Source organism: Parambassis ranga, chromosome 15 (assembly GCF_900634625.1).
Source record: "Parambassis ranga chromosome 15, fParRan2.1, whole genome shotgun sequence".
NCBI lineage: Eukaryota > Metazoa > Chordata > Actinopteri > Ambassidae > Parambassis > Parambassis ranga.
In genome coordinates, this window is record NC_041035.1 from 8,116,830 (window position 1) to 8,136,821 (window position 19,992).

Genomic DNA, 19,992 nt, shown 5'->3' on the forward strand with positions numbered 1-19,992 from the left:
GAAACATATAAAGTTGCATTGATTGCCTGAATGTTGTGGCGGTCAGAATTTACCACCCTTTAAAAGGGATAAAGACATGTGCATGCATATGCAGAGACAGGGGGCTCTGCAGCATGTGTAGCTACAGTTGTGGGCATCTTAATGCCTCTGTTCTCAGACTGATAGTGTCGACGTGATCTGCCTGTCCTCACCAGGGAAATGTAACATGAGGTCGATATAGCTGTGCTTGAAAACAGAACATGTGTGTGTTTTCCAGCTGAATCTTTACATGTGACCAAATGTGGTGGTGACTCGTCTTGATGGTTGCCAAAAATGGCGACCGCAAAGGTGAATACCTTATTTTAATGTAAAAGCCATGAACTTGTGAGACAAATTCTGATCGTTACCAAACCCTTTACCTGTTGTTTAATACCTAACCTTAACCTGTAGTTTTTAACAGCTACCTTCAACCAAAAGTCAAAACAAAACAGCAGGTGAAAACCATAGACAGTTTACAACTATGGATTAAGCTTCTGTGAAATTACCAGTAGGTTCTGACTCTCACCATGCTGCGCCACAGTCCACCAAAGCTCTGAATACAGGCAAAGACATGGACGTGAGTGGTGCTGAGGCAGGCTGGCAGCTGTGGAAGAAGGCAGCTTGTGTTGTGATTTGCCACCATTATAAGACTATTATAATGTGCAATTTTTGGCCCTTTATAATTAGGCTAAAACAATGGGGTTTAAAAAATTATCTTCTTTACAGTTGTAATAAAAAGGATCAATAGAGACCCAAACAGTTCTTGTACCAGGCTGTAAACATGTTTATTTCTGCTGTAAAGCTGGACATTTTAATGCCTGATTACGATCTATGGGGATTGAATCACTTTTGGTCCTTTGAGGCTGTACTGGTCCCATGATTAGATGGCGTTGGCCAATATGATCATCTGTTCCTTTAGCATTAATGTAACCTTGTGTCAGTTTTTTTCATGAGGACGTATTACGTGGATGCTGATGTAAATACTTTTCCATTAAAATAATACTTAAACTGCAGCATTAAGGAGAAAAAAACTTTAAACCAATCAGAAACTGGTTTAAAGTTAATGAAATGAATGGAAAGAGACATCCTGACAGTTAATTCATTAAACTCTTCATTTCCATTCATCTTGTAATAGAAACAACCCCACAACTCATCTGAAGTACTGTCCTAAGATTAAGGAAGCATGGCTCGAAAGAAATTGATTAAATCATGTCCACCATGTTTTAATATCATTACAACACGTATAGGGAGCAGCTGCATAACCTAGGACATGATGCACTTCCACACCACAGGATATCAACGTCTTATTTTATGGAGACCGTGAATAAATTAGATGAAGCACGCTGTCGTACATAGTTAATCACAACTTAAAGTCAAAGGAAGGTGTTTACTCCCTGGATGGAGATGGGTTATTGATCCAGTCCTTCCAGATAATCATTACCATTTCCGCGCACAAATCTTTGCAGAAGAGGAGACCTTGAGTGGACATCCATAACATCCTTCCAAATGCAATGTTGAACAAATACTGAGTAGCAGTTAGAAGAAGGGGCTGGAGGGTCTCCGCTGTCAGCCCAATCAATACAATGAATTTTTAACAGAGCTCTACAGTTGCTGCAGTTTAACCTCGATTACGCAGTGGCCTGTAATGCCATGCCTGTGACTGAATATATATTCCCTTTACTGTGTGGGGCTTACACTATAGGACTGTTTATACTTGACTGTAAGCTTGTAGCAACTTTGATTTGCATTTTGAATGATTGCATGGCAGTTTACACACTCTTTAATGAGTGCAACCTGGAGCCCATGATGCCTGTTGGGTTCATAATAATGTTTTTAAACGTTCAAAGCCATTATTTGACAAATATGAACACTTAACTAAAAAGAGCTATACATGGTGAGGTCTTTACAACCTATTTACAGGCTGCTATGGTCAGTGTTTTACTGTAAGAGCAGCAGCATGTGTGTAATCATTGTGGCATCTGAATTCAGCCTTTGAAAATTGCAATTATCAAGCTACAGATAAGTCAGCCAAAAGGCTGATTTGTCTCTTCTGCTTGACAGATCATTAATTGACATCTTGTGATTATTGGTTAGTAATCAAAGTTATTTTAAAACAAGTATGCACCGGTTCAAAGCTGCTTCATTGCTGTTTTTTGGAGGTGGGTGAGGAGATTCAATGGATTCAGAAGTTTTCAGTGCATTTACATGTACAGTTTGCACATGCTCTGATTGTCACATCATATGTTTTATACAGACCTAATGTGTCAAACATCTATTGCCAAAAACACCGGTGGAGACACTCTTTATCATGGATAAATTCTGCCATCTAGAGGACGTCATCAGAAAGAACTTTCTTCTCACTAAATCTGTTGCAAAGAAATCAGCCTTAAACATACATTATACAGTGGTGTATTAAAGGTGGTTTCTGAAAGATTATAGCAAATATAACACATTAAAAATGAATGTTTTTTTGCTGCTGTGAGTGTTTCCACAAATTCATCACTAATTATTGATAACAGAAATAATGCAATTGTTTCTTGATACAGAGAGAGTGTATATTTGTACATGTAAAGCTACTGTGTGTCACCACACTGTATTATAATCTGACAGCCGGGAGTCAGGTTGTTCACACTGTTGATGTCTATGATTGTCATATGGGGAGGGAACCTTGTGTGTATTACTTGTTTACTTGTTTGCACACCATTTAAAAACAGTGACTGTTTTCCAATTATAGGAACGAGAAGTATAGCTTTAATTTTATGGGAGATTCTTTTGGCTTTAAAAACTGGGAACACAGATGTCAAGGTTTGAAATAAGCAATGGATTTCAAATCCAAGCCAAAAAAAAACAATCTCCATATTGTGTGTCTATTTGAACAATAGTGACTTTCAGTCAACACTAATGAAAATATTATTTATGAATGTAGAGCAACATAATAAAACAGATTGAAGCGAGGAGGTTCACTTTAAATACTTACTGTTAAGCTTTTTAATGTCGCCTACCTTTATTCTGTTGTTTCGGCATGACTGCTGCCTGCATGCCCTGCCTTTATGACCTGTGCACAGTAGCTATATGGGCCTTTTTAGAAATGATGCTATGATGAAAACTTATATACCTTTAAAGATACAGAAGGAATGTATATTTACTGATTATCCTTGTTAATGCACAATACTGATCACGCAATTTGTACTCTTAATAAAAAATATATATCTTAGTTCATTGTTTCTCTGTGTGCTCACATGTAGACAAGACTTTCCTCAACACAAAGGCTGTTAATTAAACCAAGGTGGCTCAGCTCAGAACTTAATCTTTAGTACATTACTAGACTATACCTGTCCTCTCACAATATTAGTGTGAGAGGACAGGCCTCAGTTAGCCAAACATACTCAAGAACATACCGAATTTGAGATTGAATAAAAATAATATCAACTTGTGTACATGTGTTTACTGTAAGGTTAAAGCAGCACTGGAAATAACATCAAACAGAAATATGATGCAGATTGGAATATAGCTATAGGGATCCCATTACAAACAGCTTCATACCCAAATAATCCACCAATTACAGCCGATCCAAGTTTAATATAGCTGCCTTACTACATTTTTGTAACACTAATTTTCATTACCAACATGATCAATGATGCATTCATATCCACCATGTCAACACATGCGCAAAAAGGAATGGCATGAAGGACAGATTGTTGTCAGGGCTGTTTATCAGTAAGAACACCAGGGAAGTGATGTTGATGCAAACTTTTACTAGATATCATATTAGCAAGTGTAGTAAATATGCTGACAGAATACAAAATTTGGTCTTGAAATGTGTATGAGTTGAGAGTTTTGGTTGCATGAATGTAGACAGCCAGCAGCAGCAGCAGTAGTCTTCCTGTGCCTACCTGTCTTCAGGAGCAGCGGAATGACGTAACGGTTACCCTAGCAACTGATTAGGCGTCACCACCCTTCTCGACTCTCAAATTCATGACTGCGCATTTCTCCTCGCAGACAGTCCCGTCTCGAGAAGTAACCACTCATGAGGACTAATTCATGACGGGCAGTAACCCAGATGTTTTTCTCCATCTGCTCGGGTTGTGTATGTTCGTGCTGTAGCGCAGCAGAAGGTGCCGAGCTGAACAACATCGCCGTGCCAGTGCTGTTGTTATTGCTAACGTTACCTAGCGGCGGCCAACATGGCTGAGGATGATAGTGAATGGGTTTTAGAGAGCATCGTTGGCTACCTGGGGAGTCCCGAATGGGTCATACCTGTCACGGACTTTATGGAAAACAGATGCACAGGTAAAACACAAGTTATCTGCCAGTTTTTCAGTCTTTGACTTCTGACAGCCTTTTTGGAGCAGGGTACAGTTAGCGCGGCGGCTAAGCTAACGCTCACTTGTGGCTGCGATGTGTTTATTTACGTAGCTGGTTGTATTTGTAATATGTAGTTCCACTGTCTGCGCTCCACTTTACATGTGTCTTTGTGGTGAGTTAGATAGAATATTACCTGGATTTCACTCCCTTTGTCCCAACACAGGTGAGGATAAAGGTGACAAGGCTGCTAGAAGGGAGCCAGATAGCTAACCTTAGCAACACAACATGAGTATCGAGTTTTGTTGTCTGAAGATGCTTCAGGAGGTGTCCATCATCTATCTACTGTCCTCTATTTGTAACTTTTATTTTTCAGTTTTCGACGATGAGGACGAAAATAAGTTATCATACACAGAAATCCACCAGCAGTATAAGAAACTGGTGAGTATAAACTAAGTTTTTATTTTTTCCACTGTTCTACTTTCATGCATTGCCTCATCAACATTACTCATTACTGGTTTTGTACTGCTGACTCGTCGGAGTGGCCTGCTGTAAGCTGCTTTGCTTTTGTAGGTGGAGAAGCTGTTGGAGAATTACATGCAGGAGGTTGGCATCAACGAGCAGCAGTTTCTGGATGCATGCTCCTCGCCTTTTGCCAAATCCAAAACTCTGCAGGTACTTTAATCTCTCCTGTTGGCTCACCACTGGCAGGCTGCCAGCTAACCTGCCTTTGGGGTATCAAGGATTGGATTCATTTACACAAGTCAGAAATAGTGCCGTCTTTCCAGCTCCAAACATACTTCTTTATTCTGCAGCTTTTGATTCCCACTTAGCCTTTAAGCACATTTGTCATTAAAGCTTTTTTATTTTCTGTCGGCTCTCTCTGTGTAATTAACAAGAGGGTTTTATCTAAAGCACAAGGGAATTCTCCAGTTCTTTTAAACTAAAGAAGGATCAGCAGTCTCTGGATCGGTTTATATCATTTATGATACTGTTTTAATTTAACATGATTTTTGGATCCATGCTAACACTGGATCCTCATCGTTTACTCAGTAGAGAGAATCTCACCTGCCCATGTTCTTATGTGAATAGATTTATTGCTAAGTTTTTTGTTTTGCTTTTTAAATGATATTGAGTGAATACAGATTAGTTAGTGTTTCAAGTTTTACAGTTTATCCACAAAATGTCATGCTGTGCCAGATTGGCAGAGATGAGGATCTGGATTTCACTTTGACTTTGATCCCATTACTTACATCTAAGATAAATAATGTTTGCAAAGAAAGTCAAACTCTACAAAACAACTACAAAAACAAATATTAAAAGTAGTAGAAGTTGATGTTTGCAGGTTACAGTCATTTAGTGTCTGTTCATGCAGAAATATGACTTCTTGCATTCCTATAGTGATGGATAGCTGGCCTCCTAGCTGCAGTACACACCTTGTGATCCATCAGACATCATGTTAAGTTCATTGCTGTACTGCAATGCAGCAGCACCACATGTAATACAGAACCTAGTTAATGTAGAGTACACACTTACATTGCTACTACATATAGAGCATGGGACCTACAAGATTGTTTTTTTTTGTGCGATAAATCTTCTTATGTTTTTAATAGCACACAAAAAAGTCATCACAAAATAGATATTTGGATATTTAAGCCTTTTGTTGAAACTGTTTTATCAAAAACTAATAGGAGGACTTGATTTTCAGTCCTAGACGACTAGGATACAGCAGCTTGACAAAAAGGGTTGTAGCTAACCTTTAGATAAAATAAATAAACTGTTTAACATGTAGGTACCGTAAACAAATGAAGTACGAAACACTGTCTAAGAGATGGAAGCACAGTATAGAGACTTGGAGACAGGTAACCCAGTTATATTACACTAACACTCATTAAAGCTTGGTCAGAGACCTACTTAACATAAGCCTAAAAGGGAGGCAGATCTTTGAATAGAGACAGGAAGCGAATGTGAAAGATTAGCTGTAGGTACCACTGTGTTTGCAAACTTACTTTTTTGAAGCTTGAGTTGATTCCTACTATGTTGAGGTACATCCTGTCCTGATCTATAGGGGTCCAAAGGGGAAATTCCACTGTTTATGGAAAGAAACTTCTGTGTTAGAGAACTTGTTACTACTTAAACTTCTCTTTAAATTTTATGTTTTTGTTGTAACAATATGATAAAGATCATCCGATTGTAATGGGTCTTACTATTATACAAATGCAGCTTCAGATTAACAACATAACACTTTTTTTACCGTGCCATTAAACCATTTTCAAAAAGACCTTCTTACTGCTTCCATAGACCATGCAGTGCTCAGACAATTACATAACAACCCAAGAGCTACATCTCAGAGCACGCAAGGCTGCATGGTGGTAAGGAGAAAGCCTCTCCTGTCTAAAAAGCACATAGAAGCACAAGCGAGGTTCACGAAACTGGATCTGAACAAATCTTCTGCCACTATGTCTTATATTACAGATGAGACCAAAGTAGAGTTGTTTGGCCTTAATGCTAACAGTCATGTCTGGTCAAAACATCAAACAGAAACAGAAACACCTCCTACCCACTGTCGGGCATGGTGGTGGAGGGGTAATGAAGACCAGGAAACCATTATGTTATTGCTGCTTAAGGCGGATCTACAAGCTGCCGAATCATAAATAGTGGCATGGTGAAAAAAGTTTTATGTTGTTTGTCTGCAGTTGTATTTGCCTAATACTAAGACCTACTACAATCAGAACGAACAAAACTAACATGACTGTAAAGCTAAATGGATTCCGTAGATTTTAAAATGTTTCAGTAAAATATTACTATGTGGTTGTACGTGATGTTTTTGTTGTTCAGGCGGTGTTCCGGCCAGTTTTGGCTACAGATGACTTTCAGATGTTTCGCTCACTGATGGTTCAGAAGAACATGGAGCTGCAACTTCAAGCCCTCAGGGTTATTAAAGAAAGGAACGGTAGGCTGAGTTAACATTCATATATCTGTCACAACACAGAGAGAGTGGCAGAAACCTTTATTAGTCCCCCATTGTGGGACTAATAAAGGTTTCTTAATCTTAATCTTAAGATAGTAGTAAAATGCCTGTTTGTTGTTGTAGGGGCCCTGCCAGAGTGTCTGACTGATGGTGTGGATGTGATGACGGAGCTGCAGCAGCAAGAGATGAAAATCCTGGAGGAGGTTCTAAAGTAAGTCTCTGCTGTGTTCTTACAATGTCTCACAAATTTAAACACAAAGCTGACTGTGCATATTTGTATTTTAAAGACTAAATACAAATAAATATAATTATTATCCAGTTATCCCGGTCTGTAGTTTCCACATTTTCTTTATGCATCCATTAGTTGTATTTGGCCTGCCTGCTTAAAGCGCCTATCCCTGCTTTCTAATGGGATTTTGCCTGGCCAAGTAGAACACACAGAGGCTAATGGGACAGCAGTTAAGCTTCTTAGGGTCCAGCTAATTTAGATTGGAGGGACTGACACTCATCAAGCAACTAAGAAATGCTGTGTTTTTATCCTGTTCGTCTTAACGGTATCATATCAGTACATGACCTAACAAAATCAACTTGGAGAGATTTTAGGGAGTCTACAAGATACAAAGATATATTTAATTTGTTTCCCATTGTCTTCTGAGATGCATTTCTAGGCTTCTTTGCAATCACCTGAATGCATCATAAAGGAAATGTTTTTGTTTCTGAGCTGCTGTTTACTGTGACTGATTTAAAGTTGCACTTCATGCATGTTATTTCTGCACTGACATGACATGGAGGCCAGTTGTTTGTGTTAAACCAAATAAACTGAAAGGTGCTTAGTTTGGTTTAAACATCATCTTGATGCATTTCTAAAGTACTGTAAACAGTACATTCATGATTTCAGGCTTGATTGGCCTTTTAAATATATTGCTGTCTATCACAGTGCTTCAAAACTCTTTGTGACCGGCACAAGTCCAGAAGCTACAGCTCTCTGCGTATCAGTACACCTACTGGTTATTGGTGTGTGGAAGTCTCCACTAAGGCAATTTAACATATTAAATAAATTCAATTAAAGGATCTACAGAGTGTGTGGTGCCCTGGTAATTTTAGGGCACAGAGTGGTTATCACACAGACGTCCCTGACATAGCTGGGTTATTCTAGTTTCTAGTAGTTGGCTAGTACTCTGTGCCAAGAGATAAATAGACAATAGAACTGGCTTACCTCTAGATTACACAGGCTCTTATAATGACTGAACTACTAAACATACTCTGAAACAGTCCAAATAGCTGATATAGGAAGACCAATTCAGAGGGAATGACTGATGTTGGGCTTTTTCTCTCTTGATATTTATCCTCAGAAAGTCTAAAGAGGAGTATGATGAGGAGATGTCCAGGAGGATGCTATTAGAGGAAGAGACCGGCTCCACCTCCAGTGGCTGCTCTGATAAGCCAATAGCTGAGAGTAGGGAAGCCCAGAACGTCTCATGTGCTGCCAGCCAACAGAGCAGCACTGCCAAGGTAAGATATGAGCTGTAGGAGCCAAGTAAGACTTGTGGACCAGCCAAACTGTGAAAACCTCAGATAAACCCTGTGGGACTTTTTGTGCAATACACAACGCCCCAAAGTTTTATAACTTCTTTTATGTGTAGTTCCCGATGCCATGAATACTAATTATGCACATTCCTCTTCACCTTAAAACCAAATCTTTCCTTTATAACTCTCAAACGTGCCATGTATTTCATGCTAAGGCCAAAGCCAAGGAGAAGGGTGACAACAGCAGCAGTAATGGTCACCACAATCCACTAACGAATGGAAACTCTACCACTGAATTTACTCTGGTAACTAGACCATCCACGCACCTTAGTCCTGCTAGTACTCACTCTTAAAGGATGCATTAATACCATGTTTGAGTGAAAATGGTGGTGAAATGTAAGCCTGAATAATTTGAATGTAGATGATTCTTAGATTCTGTTTTTAGTGACTTACTCCAACATGTGGTGCAGTAGTACTGGCATGATATTCAAAACCTAGGTATCAGTGCATCCTGAGGGCGCATAGTAAGCTTCGTAACTTGCATAGTAGTTTGGTTCACGCTGTAGCAGTGTAGACTGTAATTTGGGTTTGCTCAAACATTTGCTGGCAGCACTATAAAGTGCGCTTTTCTTGCTTTGAAGTAATAAACTGTGCTATTTAAATGTACATACACAACTATTCAGCCGTCCACAGACCGGTCAACTCCCTGACTAGTGAGTGTTTTAATGCCTGTGGCTTCCAACCTCCAGGTCAACGGCAACCCTGGGAGAAAAGAAGAAGCCAAGATGGCTGCCAAAGAGAAAAGCTCAGCTAAGAGCAGCTCCACTTCTAAACCCACACCAGGTAATTCAGAAACAAAGAAAACATGTTAATAAAAAATAACAAGGACAACAAGGGGATCATATGTTATTTACTAGCTCCAGTTAAACTTTGCTGGCTCCTATTTTTTGTTATTTAAGAGTTTTCACAGTGGTTTGAATGTGTGTGTGTGCAGATTGTGGCAGTAATGGTGTGGACATCAGAGTTCTTTCAGCAGTGAGAGCTCCAGCAAAGCTTCCTGAGACCTCCATCAGCAGCCAGACTGTAGCCGAAGCATGGCTGGCGGAGGCACACAGAGAGGCCGGCTTCTCCAAGCCTTATACTGTGAGTCTAAGCCTGAAACGCACTGTTTGTCATTACTGAGGCGACCATATAATTTCACTACATGACAAGTGAATACACAATACATGTTGCGCTTGCAGTCACTGCCATTTCCCTGCAGGAATTGTCAGCCTCACAGCAGGAGCAGCTCCAGCAGAGGGCAGCGTACCTGCGACAGCAGCGGGACAAGTTGCACGCTCTGAAAAAAGAACAGCAGAAAACCAAGCAGACGACCACACCAGAGGAGGCGCCCGCTTGTCCCATACCAGCATCCACCACCCCTCTGGTAAATACAGCCTCTTCCTACTCTCCTTTATTTACTTATTTATTTCAGTTTCTGTTCTGTTTTTTTATTTAAATTTTTTTTCCCTCCTGAATTTTCTTGCATTTTCTTATTATTTTGGTTGTCATGATTCATTTCACACGCCTGTATCTGGTCTGGTCAGGAGGCAGTGGGCCAGTCCCAGAGGAATGGGGCCTGTTCCCCTCCTCCTGCTCCTGCTCCTGCACCTCCAGCACAACATTCTACTAACACCACCAAACAGAAGGTGATCCATCAGTGCCCTCTGTCTGATGTGAAGACGTGCACTTTTTCACACCTTGTGTGGAGATCTAGTTTTATGTGTAATAGTTGCTCCTCTCTGTATACCCACAGAGTGCATGTTTTGATGCCACTTTGAAATAGTAGTATCACATTCCCCTCAGTAGCTGCTTTTGTTGCTTGTGCTTGATTGTATTCCACTAGTCATTTCTGCTGATTTCACACTCCCTCGATAGTTCATCTAATGCTTTCGATCCCTAACCTGCCTGCCTGGTTTGGCCTCTTTGCACAGGAGGTATCTGCTGAGGAGAAGAAGAAGCTCCAGAAGAGAAAACACCTGGCAGAAAAGCTGAAAGAGGAAGTGATCAAGAAGTGACTTTTCTTCCCTTCCAAATGCGATGGTGTTGTTTATATATCTCTGCTTTGGTAATCAGACTCATGGCTTCCTTTACACTGCCGCATAATTGACTTTAACACAGATAAGGGTTTTTTTCTCCAAAGAATTTTAAAAACCACAAGATCTTCCTTCTTCAGTGTATTTTGATTGCTGTCTACAGAGCAAAAAAGGTGTATCCCTGTCTTTAATACATGGTCTCTATTAATAACAAACCACAAAAGTATTGGAAGAGCTGTTTGGTAGTTACAGTACAGTTATTGAGTGAGTTCTGAAAATGTCGAGCAATCTGAAAAGCAGGGAGGCCATTGTTGCATTTTTATATCTTATAGACAAAACGAGAAAATAATCCTTGTTTTAAAAACATAGTGGTTTGTTGGCCTAAAATACTGTATGCATCACTGAAGATGTGAACATTACAATTATGCAACACTGCATCTGTGAGTTAGTGAGGCACAAAAAGGGTCAGCAAATACCATTATGTATGGAGGAGTGATTTTGGGCGGCACTGGTGGGTTTCTTGATAGACAGCAGGTAAAACAAAGAAATCATATATGGGTTGTGTGGTCAGTGAGAGTCTATCTTGAGGACAGATTTGGGGAGTATCGGGTACAAGCGAGGTTGGATCAAGCGCAGGCTTGTTTTCCATTGTTTTAACTATCCTGTTTTAATATCCTGGTATATCATTTCCACTGCACAGCTTGTGCTAATTAAGTGTTGTGAAAGTTGTCAAGATAAATACTATGATGTGTTTTCATAAAAGGGGCCAAGAGAACTGTGTTGCTTTCTGCGAGTGCAGTTTTTATCTTCAGCTGGGGAGTCTTCACATTAAGCAATCATGATGCACCAGTTTTTGTGTTATATTATTGTGTATGCTGATAAATAAATCAAGTTTTACAGAAACAACTTGGACTCCAGATTGAACATGCATAATGGGAGTGTTGACAGACGCATAGGGATCTGTGAGTGAGTCACCTAACACATTTTCCTGTCAATATGCTAAAATATTTAATAATGTCTCCAGCAACAATTACAGCAATGTAATGATAGAAAAGTCATATTTGCTGTATTAGACGTGCAGTCAAAAGACTCATCTTGCCAAGTATTTGTAGCTCATGTTGGCCAATCAATTAAAACAAGGATAGATCCAAAGGTTCAATGTCAGGGTCACATTTAATTTCAAAACTTATCAAATAAAATTCATACAAATGTTAAGAATGGATAGTGGTAGTAAATGCACTTGGTACAAATTCATCAAGGGTTAACAGAACAGTCATATTGTTTGGGTGATGGTGACAGGCAGGAAGAAAGACAATTCACTGCGCAGGTACTGCTGAACTCCTGAAAAGAATGTTTGGCAATAATAGTTCACTTTTGACCCTATCCTGTCACTGGTAGCAAGTCTAATTTTTATCAAGTTTTGATTCCCTTCATCAGCCTCAGTGTTTGTGGTGAGACCAACACACCTGAGATGATCTAACCTGACAGCCCTCTGATACTCACCTGTGTTGTATCAGAAATACTTCTCATGAACAACACTGACTTAAAAGCTGAATTGCATTAACTGGTTAAAGTCATGTTCATTCTGACTAACAACCATTATTTCAATTAACTATAAAAAATCCTTCAATTTAAGAGATTTTAATAGGCCAAAAAAACTTGAAATATGCCATGAATTGTTGGTCTAAGCAGATCCCAACTGATATGAACATTCTGGACCTTCAGCTCTGCAGAACCATTACCCATTCAGAAATAAATTAGACTTCACCAGCTAGCAGTGTTGCAGCGCACAGGTGAGGCGAGTGAGAAATGTTGTTTCTGCTGCAAAATAAAACTGCAAACCTGAGATCTGTCTGTGATGGGGATACTTGTGTGCACTAAATCAACCTGGAGCACACCAACAGCTCAGGTTCACTACCTAGCTGAAACCAAAACTGGACTGATGGAGATGTGCATCATAAGGAGGATGCTTAATTCTTTGATTAAAATACAAAACTCCAGACATCCTCAAAATGCTGCAAAAATGACTTTACTGCAGTGTTACGTTTTTTTAAAACCAGCATTTGCGACTTCTCTGCATTTTACATTGACTCAAATGAACTGGACTGAAAGGGTGAACAGTGACTCCCACCTTTTTGTGCAAACAACAAAAAAATACACAGGCAGGTAGGCATCTCTATCCCCTTTCAAAATCACAACAGGGGCAAATGATTAAAAAGAAAAAAAAACTGTACAGTACTTTTTAACAATTCATGAAATACAGGATTTCTGGCTAACGCAGTCCTGTGTGAGACGTGTGTGTTTTTTTGTGTGTGCCTTGACCAAACTGATGCCATGGCTTTTGAAGGTTTGAGTCCTGCTCCTCTGGATCTAAGAATTGTTTCTGTCATGTTTCCATCCCTTCCTTGTCTCTTCAACATTTATTGTTATTTGTATGTTGCCTAGATCCATCTATCCTCATCAAAAGTTAAGTTCCCTGGCAGGGCGGCACACATGGCTTCAGCCAGTCAAGCTTTCTATAACTATGATGGCTAGTCCTGCTAGCCTGACTGGCCTGCTGAACGGTTCGTACACTGGCTGGTTGTGTTCTGGCTTCCTCCATCTCTGGAGCTCATTGGTTTGGGTTTGAAAGGGTCAGATGGGAGAGCTCAAAAGGTGAAAAGGATCCCATGTTGCTGTAGTGCCACATCTTCCTTTGCTGCTGTTGCACCACAAGCTTGGCACTGATTTCCACTACAGCCTCTGTTGGTGGATTAGGACAGTGATGAGAGCATGGGGAGTTTACAAAGAGTTCTAAGGTTCTCCCCAGGAGGAAGATTAGAGATGTGGGTCCCCCCCAAGGAGAAGAGGAAAATTCTTCGGCCCAAAGGAACAGATGGATCCGTCTTTCCATCTCTTTCCACAAAAGAAGAAAGGAAGAGCAGAGATCAGGAGGAACTGAGTAAGGTGGGAGCTCGTCTTTGTCTGTCTTCTTAGAGAGACTGACAGGTGGCACTGACAGGCCAAGAACCAATGAGACAATCAGAGGAGGAGGGAACTGGAGGGACTCAGCATCCATCCACCATGACCATGAAGAAAATCACCCTTAAGAGCTCAAGCGGGGCCGCTTTCTTGGAGACTGCTCTTCCTCCTCATCTTCTTCCTCTTCATCCTCATCGTCAGGGTAGTCCACTAAACCAACTAGCGCCGTCTAAGAGACAGGGAGAGTACAACAAAAACATAAAAAACACATGGCAAGCACAAGCTTTGTAGTAAGTACACCTTAAAGTTTCTACACAAGCAGAAGGGGGGCTTCCTAAACACACTTTGATATAAAGTGATTTGGACTGTACCTTTACAACTGGTGTGGCAGGAAGAGTGACCGTTTTAACGGAGGAAGCAGAACTGTTGTTTGGAGTGACGGTTGGTGAGCCAGGTGGGATTGCGGCAGCTTTCCCGTTGTTACTGGCACCATTAGCTCCATTGGCAGCTCCTGTAGTAACAGAACATTGTAATGGTTCAATCTGTGGGGGGAAAAGTTTGCAAAAGATGTATTTAATGATACTGCGTGCAGGTTACCTTTTTTGGCTTCCATGTACTTGCCATAGCTATCGGGGAAGTCATCCTCCATCCTCTTCTCCACTGCCTCTGCATCATCATCTTCATCGTCATCATTGAACCACAGCTCCTCATCCTCATCTAATGACCGTGCGTCTCTGCGATATCTACAAGGAGGAATAAAGTTTCATTAAATGCAGTTTTCTACACCACCGTTTTCACTTGTATCTTGTATCTTATCAGGCTACTGACCTGTTGAGTCTCTGACTCTGCCGGTCTTTTTCCTGCTCATATCGGCCTTTCAGGCCCTTAAAGGTCTGCACATACTCAATGGATTCAAGTGCTTTATAGAAGTTGTCCACAATGTGAGCTATGAGAGATTTGATGTCCTCCTGGAAAAACATGGTATAAAAGCATGAGCTTTGTGCACAGAAATATGTCCTTTTTTGTTAAAAGTATAGTTTTATGTCTTTACACACCACTTTAATGAACTCAAAAAGTTCTATGATGGCTGAGTTGAGAAGGTTGTATCGGGTGCCGTTGTCCAGCAGGGCATTGATGACGGGCTCAAACAAGTTCCCTTTGATGATGTAGCGGTTGTAGTATTCATCTTTTAGACCAATAATCCTGCGCATGAAACGCAGGGCACCTGGAAAAAGATAAAAAACAAAGAAAGCTATTTGTTAGAAATGGTGGTGCATTTGTATCTAGTGGAAGTAAAACAAGGATGAATAAGCACGGGTGTTGATTGCTGCATATAGCATAGCCAGGGATCAGATATGGTTTACAATGTTTACAAATGGTTTACCCCAGATGCCAAGTTAAGAGTCTATCTATAAACCGCAGTAACCAGTAACTTGCCGAACACTATGAAAATATTAAACAAGATGTTTAGGTGACTTACAAAGAGCAAGAAATGTGTGTTTGGAGTTCATGAGCACCAGCACTCTCCTGAGCAGGTCTTTGTTCATGATGTAGGTCTTGATGTGATATGTGTGATGCTCCACACAGAACGTCAGGAGCTCCAGGATCAGCGCCAGCAACTGAGCTGTCTGGAAGTTGTCTAAAAAAAAAAAGAACAAAGTCCTGTTTAAAATGCAACATTTTTTTACAAGTACATTTAAGCTGTACAGTGCAGATACCAGTCCAGGCATTTTAAATCTAACATTTGCCATAATATATACTTCTGCGTGTTTAATGGTTGACATTAAATGTAACACCCACCTGGACAGACAGGGTTGATCTTTGTTGATCCCTCCTGCAGATCTGAAAGGCCAAGACAAGGAATAATGAGGGAAATTTGCATATTCTTAGTCTGAAATCCTCTGGTGCGTCTCTCAAGCTTACCTTTTGAGATCTTGTCATGTGCAGTGTTGGCCAGTAGTGGAGCAGTCAGAACGTGCATGCAGTACTTATAGAAGAAACTCAGAAATTCTGTCTTCTCAGTTTTCTAAAAAGAAAACACACAATGACACACTGATTGCCGTTTCTAACATCGGGGATATAGCACAGAAAGAGACTGTCCTCCTCTTTTTGCTGCTGTAACACTGGGTTTATCTTTTTTAACCTTTACTGTGTGTCCATTTACATGTGAAGTTTCAAAATAATAAGCTTAAATACAAGTTATTTTTTCAGCAATATCTACAATCTGTGTTGGTTTTTGCTTACATTGGTGGAAGCCAGCATGTTCTCAGGGTCAATGAGTGTCCTGAGCAGACCCATTAACTGGACAGCCCCTCCTAACTCTGGGTCGGAGTCACAAATCATCTGCTTGATTACGACATTTATTAGCAGAACATCCTGGAAAACAGACACAGGAAAGAAAGGTGGTGCTATCAGTTTGGGTCAATTGATGTATATAGATTAAATCTAACACTGGCATCTATGCAGTGCAATGATGCCTTATACTGATCTTTAGATGCTTACATCATCTGTCTGCTGTGGTTCCTGCATGACAAACTCCCTGACCATGGAGGGGCTGAATTCCACCAGGTAGGAGAAGATGTCAGTAGCTGCTGCCCTCACCTGCAGGTCATCCATTCCCTAAACAGCAACAACAAACAAAGACAATGTTTACAACAGAGACAACAATATATATCAGATAATATAAGTATCAGTAATTCAGAGTAATCAAAGAAGAATGTTAAACCAGTTATATTAACACAGCTTTGATATTATCGTGCAATACCGAAAACATACCATGACTATTTCAAGAGCAGGTAAAATGCCTAGATTTGCCAGCGTTTTGAAGAAAGCATCCCTGTTTTGTGGCTGCAACGTCTGTGAAAACGCACAGAATTCCTTCACAAAGTTCACCTGAAAAGGAGAGGGGAGAAAGCAGTCAATTTGAGTCTTGGCTTTTACCCCCATAATGCATGGACCCATAAAAGGTTTTTTTTCATTTTAAAGCTATAAAAAAAATCTCAGAAGTAGTCACAGAATATTTCACCAATAAGAAAAAAACCTGGCAGCACATTCGGCAAAATCAACTTGTATTATGTTATGATACTGATCAAATTTCACAGCAACAACAACAACAACCTTTTACCAAACTGCTTTTATTGAAACTGATTTTATTAACCACAACATCTGACCACAATATTTAATAAATTATGAACTTACAAGCTCTCTTCTTTTACTGTCCTCTGTGGCTTCATCTGTGAGCTGTGCGAAGACCTCGGTGAGGAACTTTTCATCTTCCTGTAGCACGATAATAATTAAAAAAAAAATTAAAACCAACCAAAAAAAGACTAGATAAATGAATCAGATATTAGATACATGGCATGGACATAATATTAGTGTTCATACTTACATAATTTCAGATTTTCGTCGTGTCCATGAAGTTTTTTTTTTAAACACATCACAGTCCTTATCCACCCAACCTTCTCAAACATTTCATTTCACCATTAACTTTTCACTTTTTCCCTCCCTGTTTTTCTGTCACCAAGATTCATCATCAAGTTAAGAAAGATTTAAAATAAAACAAACACTGCAACCCATTCAATTCACAATGTAATCTGGTCTAGGAAACCTCATGAGTGCCATAAGTCCAACTGTGTTGCCTGGTTAGGCTTCTTACCTGCAACATACTGACAATCTCCACTTTGTTGAAGAAGATGAAGGAGTTGAGTGTAGAGAGAAAGTTATCCTCGAAAAGTGATGGCGTAGGCAGGATGATGTCCTGGATGTACTGAACCCGGTAGGTCTGGTGGATTTTCTGCCGCAGTTCAGAGTCTGTTATAGGAATCACCTCCTTAAACTTTGCTGTCTTGGTCAAGAATTCCCGGTGTCGCTTAGGCTGAACCAGTGCTGGGTCATACTCAAGGCAACCCACCACATCCATGATACAGTCATCAGAGAACATCACCTCAAAGAGGGCAGCTTTATTGAGGAACAAAACACCCCGGACAATCTCATACAGGTGATGCAGGCCTTCCCTGTTGTCCAGATCTTCACATACTCTGAAGAGACCAAGGAGTTTCTTGATGTAGCCCTCGCTCATCAAAGCCAAGGCAAGTTTTTCCCTTCGGATTGGCGAAGACAGGACAGAGGTAACCAGATCAGCAATTTCCTCCAGCCTGCTTAGCTCGCATGGAGGAAGCTCCACCAGGTGGCTCGTCTCTGGAATCTCCTCAAAGCGCTCCTCTTCAGACTCATCGATTGGGTCCTGGGTAATGTCCAGAGCAGGGTCCTTGCCTTGAACCTAGGCAAACAATGGTTTATAGTTATTAGCTGAAAAAACTGGATATATCAGTGTTGTCCTTTGTGGAACTCTGGGTCACTGGCTTGAAAGTACCTGGCAAATCTTCTCCCAAATCTCATCGCAGCCTGCCTTTTCTTGAAAACTTAGGGCAAGGTCATAGTTATCTGTTTCAGACCAGACAATCAGTGTGTCCTGAGGAAAAGAAGGAAACATGAAACTTTATTCAAACACAAATTTAACAGGATGCAGTCGCATAGTTACATAATACACTAGTTGTATATTCAAAAAATGATTCACAAGAATAAGAGCTTATATATTTGATGTACAACCTTTGATTATCCCCAAGGGAAAATTTAGCCTCTTGCTGATCAAGCTACAGATGTGCATAACAAATAAAAGGGCACCCAGAGATAAACACATTCTATTGCTTTTATATAAGGCTACATAAGAGTCTTTCAGACAGATGAACACGATAACACTGCAAGTGGGAGACAATCGATTACTATTGTCTGCACTGCATCACTGTAGGGTTTCGACAGCAACAAGTGTTAACTCAACATTGAACTGATTTAATAAAAATGTATCATTTCAATAAGGCATGCTTTTAAATGGTAATGTGATGAGCATTACATACCTGTTGTTTCTGATATGCAGTGTTCGGGCTTATCTTCGACTCCAACAGTAGTGATCCTGAAACACACATAACGATAGCATTACTTTGACTGCAATGAGAATAATGAACACATTAATCTATAGATTCTTAGGAATAAAGCCAATTATTCCGTCTAAACGTAAATAGCTACGGCCAAACTGAAGTTTAATTAATCAAATAGCATAAATACAAAGTTACGTTTAACAACTTTGCGTACTACTCGCCTTTTCTACAGTTTTTAGATATGTGGAAATTAGATGGAAATGTAATTGTTCACTATAACAAGTTTGCACATTGTAGATTAGCCTTTTAGGGGGCCCCGTGCAACTGAGATCACGTCGTCTGTTATACTCACACGCATGCTAGCTCCAGCAAGTCAATAAATTACTTCTTAATTAGGGTCAAGAATAATGTTAACTCTTCCAAAAATGTGAGAATGTTGATTCACACTGCTACAGCAATTGCATAAATAAAAACCTAATAAGTTATCCATATATACAGTGGCCACTTAAAGCGTTCTGTTCGAACAACCAGGAGCTAGCATGCTTGTGTTAGCCAATGTAACGTTGTCGCCGCTATGCTAACGGGGAACTTACCGTCCGACTCGGCCCGAACCAACAAAGATATTCCCTTTAGCCGTTCAACAAATGTCGAAGAAACGTGTCCAGTACCCCGATCGTCCCACTGCCTGTCTTCATTCAGCGTATAGACTTTCACTCGCCGTCGAGTGTCCGACATGGTTAACTGAGTCGGAGCTAGCAGGCTAGCTGACTGCTAACAAGCTATCACCTCACCCCGTCTAGTGTTTTCTTCGACCTGTTAACTTTGTTTCCTTCTGCATGGTATAAAACATGCGCGTCTGAGTGAAATTCACAACAGCAGTAAAATCAATGGCGGCTATCTTATATCCACATAACGTTTACGCCGTAAATAAACTCAACAGGAGGCCTAATATCAAACAGTAAAATTCACAGAGAACACATCAACTCTAACGGCCTCCTTGCTAACGTCCACAGACCGCCATCTTGTAATCCGATCTTGTGTTCTTTTTCTTTTTCGACGTCAATCAAGCGCTAACTGCCGCGGGGTCTCCTCCTCCGGGCGGTATCATCCAATGGCAGACCTGCAGCGTCAGGAGGTCCAGCGCCACCGTGAGGCGGGAAAAGGTAACTGCTGCATGCAGAGGTAGTGGTCTGAGCTGTTTTTA

At 40.4% G+C, this 19,992-nt stretch overlaps 2 protein-coding genes across 5 annotated transcripts; one reads left to right on the forward strand and one right to left on the reverse strand.

Annotated features, from left to right (window-relative positions):
* The first annotated feature begins 3,964 nt into the window (after positions 1 to 3,964).
* On the forward strand, positions 3,965 to 11,762 carry cfap36 (cilia and flagella associated protein 36). Of its 3 annotated transcripts, XM_028424251.1 has the most exons (12): positions 3,965 to 4,308; positions 4,697 to 4,761; positions 4,894 to 4,995; positions 7,159 to 7,273; positions 7,415 to 7,502; positions 8,644 to 8,803; positions 9,034 to 9,123; positions 9,568 to 9,661; positions 9,813 to 9,961; positions 10,080 to 10,244; positions 10,405 to 10,506; positions 10,792 to 11,762. In XM_028424251.1, the coding sequence occupies exons 1-12, from the start codon at positions 4,203 to 4,205 to the stop codon at positions 10,873 to 10,875; spliced, it is 1,320 nt and encodes a 439-aa protein (XP_028280052.1). In that variant the 5' UTR covers positions 3,965 to 4,202; the 3' UTR covers positions 10,876 to 11,762. The 3 variants fall into 3 exon arrangements, with proteins under 3 accessions (XP_028280052.1, XP_028280054.1, XP_028280053.1); XM_028424253.1 differs by lacking the exon at positions 10,405 to 10,506 and having other exon boundaries at positions 10,792 to 11,761; XM_028424252.1 differs by lacking the exon at positions 9,034 to 9,123 and having other exon boundaries at positions 10,792 to 11,761.
* A 285-nt stretch (positions 11,763 to 12,047) lies between these two features.
* ppp4r3b (protein phosphatase 4, regulatory subunit 3B) lies at positions 12,048 to 19,832 on the reverse strand. 2 transcript variants are annotated; one of them, XM_028422988.1, is made up of 16 exons: positions 19,382 to 19,832; positions 18,768 to 18,823; positions 18,227 to 18,325; positions 17,510 to 18,133; positions 17,053 to 17,130; positions 16,630 to 16,746; positions 16,357 to 16,473; positions 16,099 to 16,230; positions 15,778 to 15,880; positions 15,655 to 15,696; positions 15,335 to 15,493; positions 14,910 to 15,079; positions 14,683 to 14,822; positions 14,452 to 14,597; positions 14,226 to 14,365; positions 12,048 to 14,083 (listed from the first exon to the last, which is right to left on the reverse strand). In XM_028422988.1, the coding sequence occupies exons 1-16, from the start codon at positions 19,521 to 19,523 to the stop codon at positions 13,979 to 13,981; spliced, it is 2,370 nt and encodes a 789-aa protein (XP_028278789.1). In that variant the 5' UTR covers positions 19,524 to 19,832; the 3' UTR covers positions 12,048 to 13,978. The 2 variants fall into 2 exon arrangements, with proteins under 2 accessions (XP_028278789.1, XP_028278788.1); XM_028422987.1 differs by having other exon boundaries at positions 15,655 to 15,880.
* Positions 19,833 to 19,992: the final 160 nt, after the last annotated feature.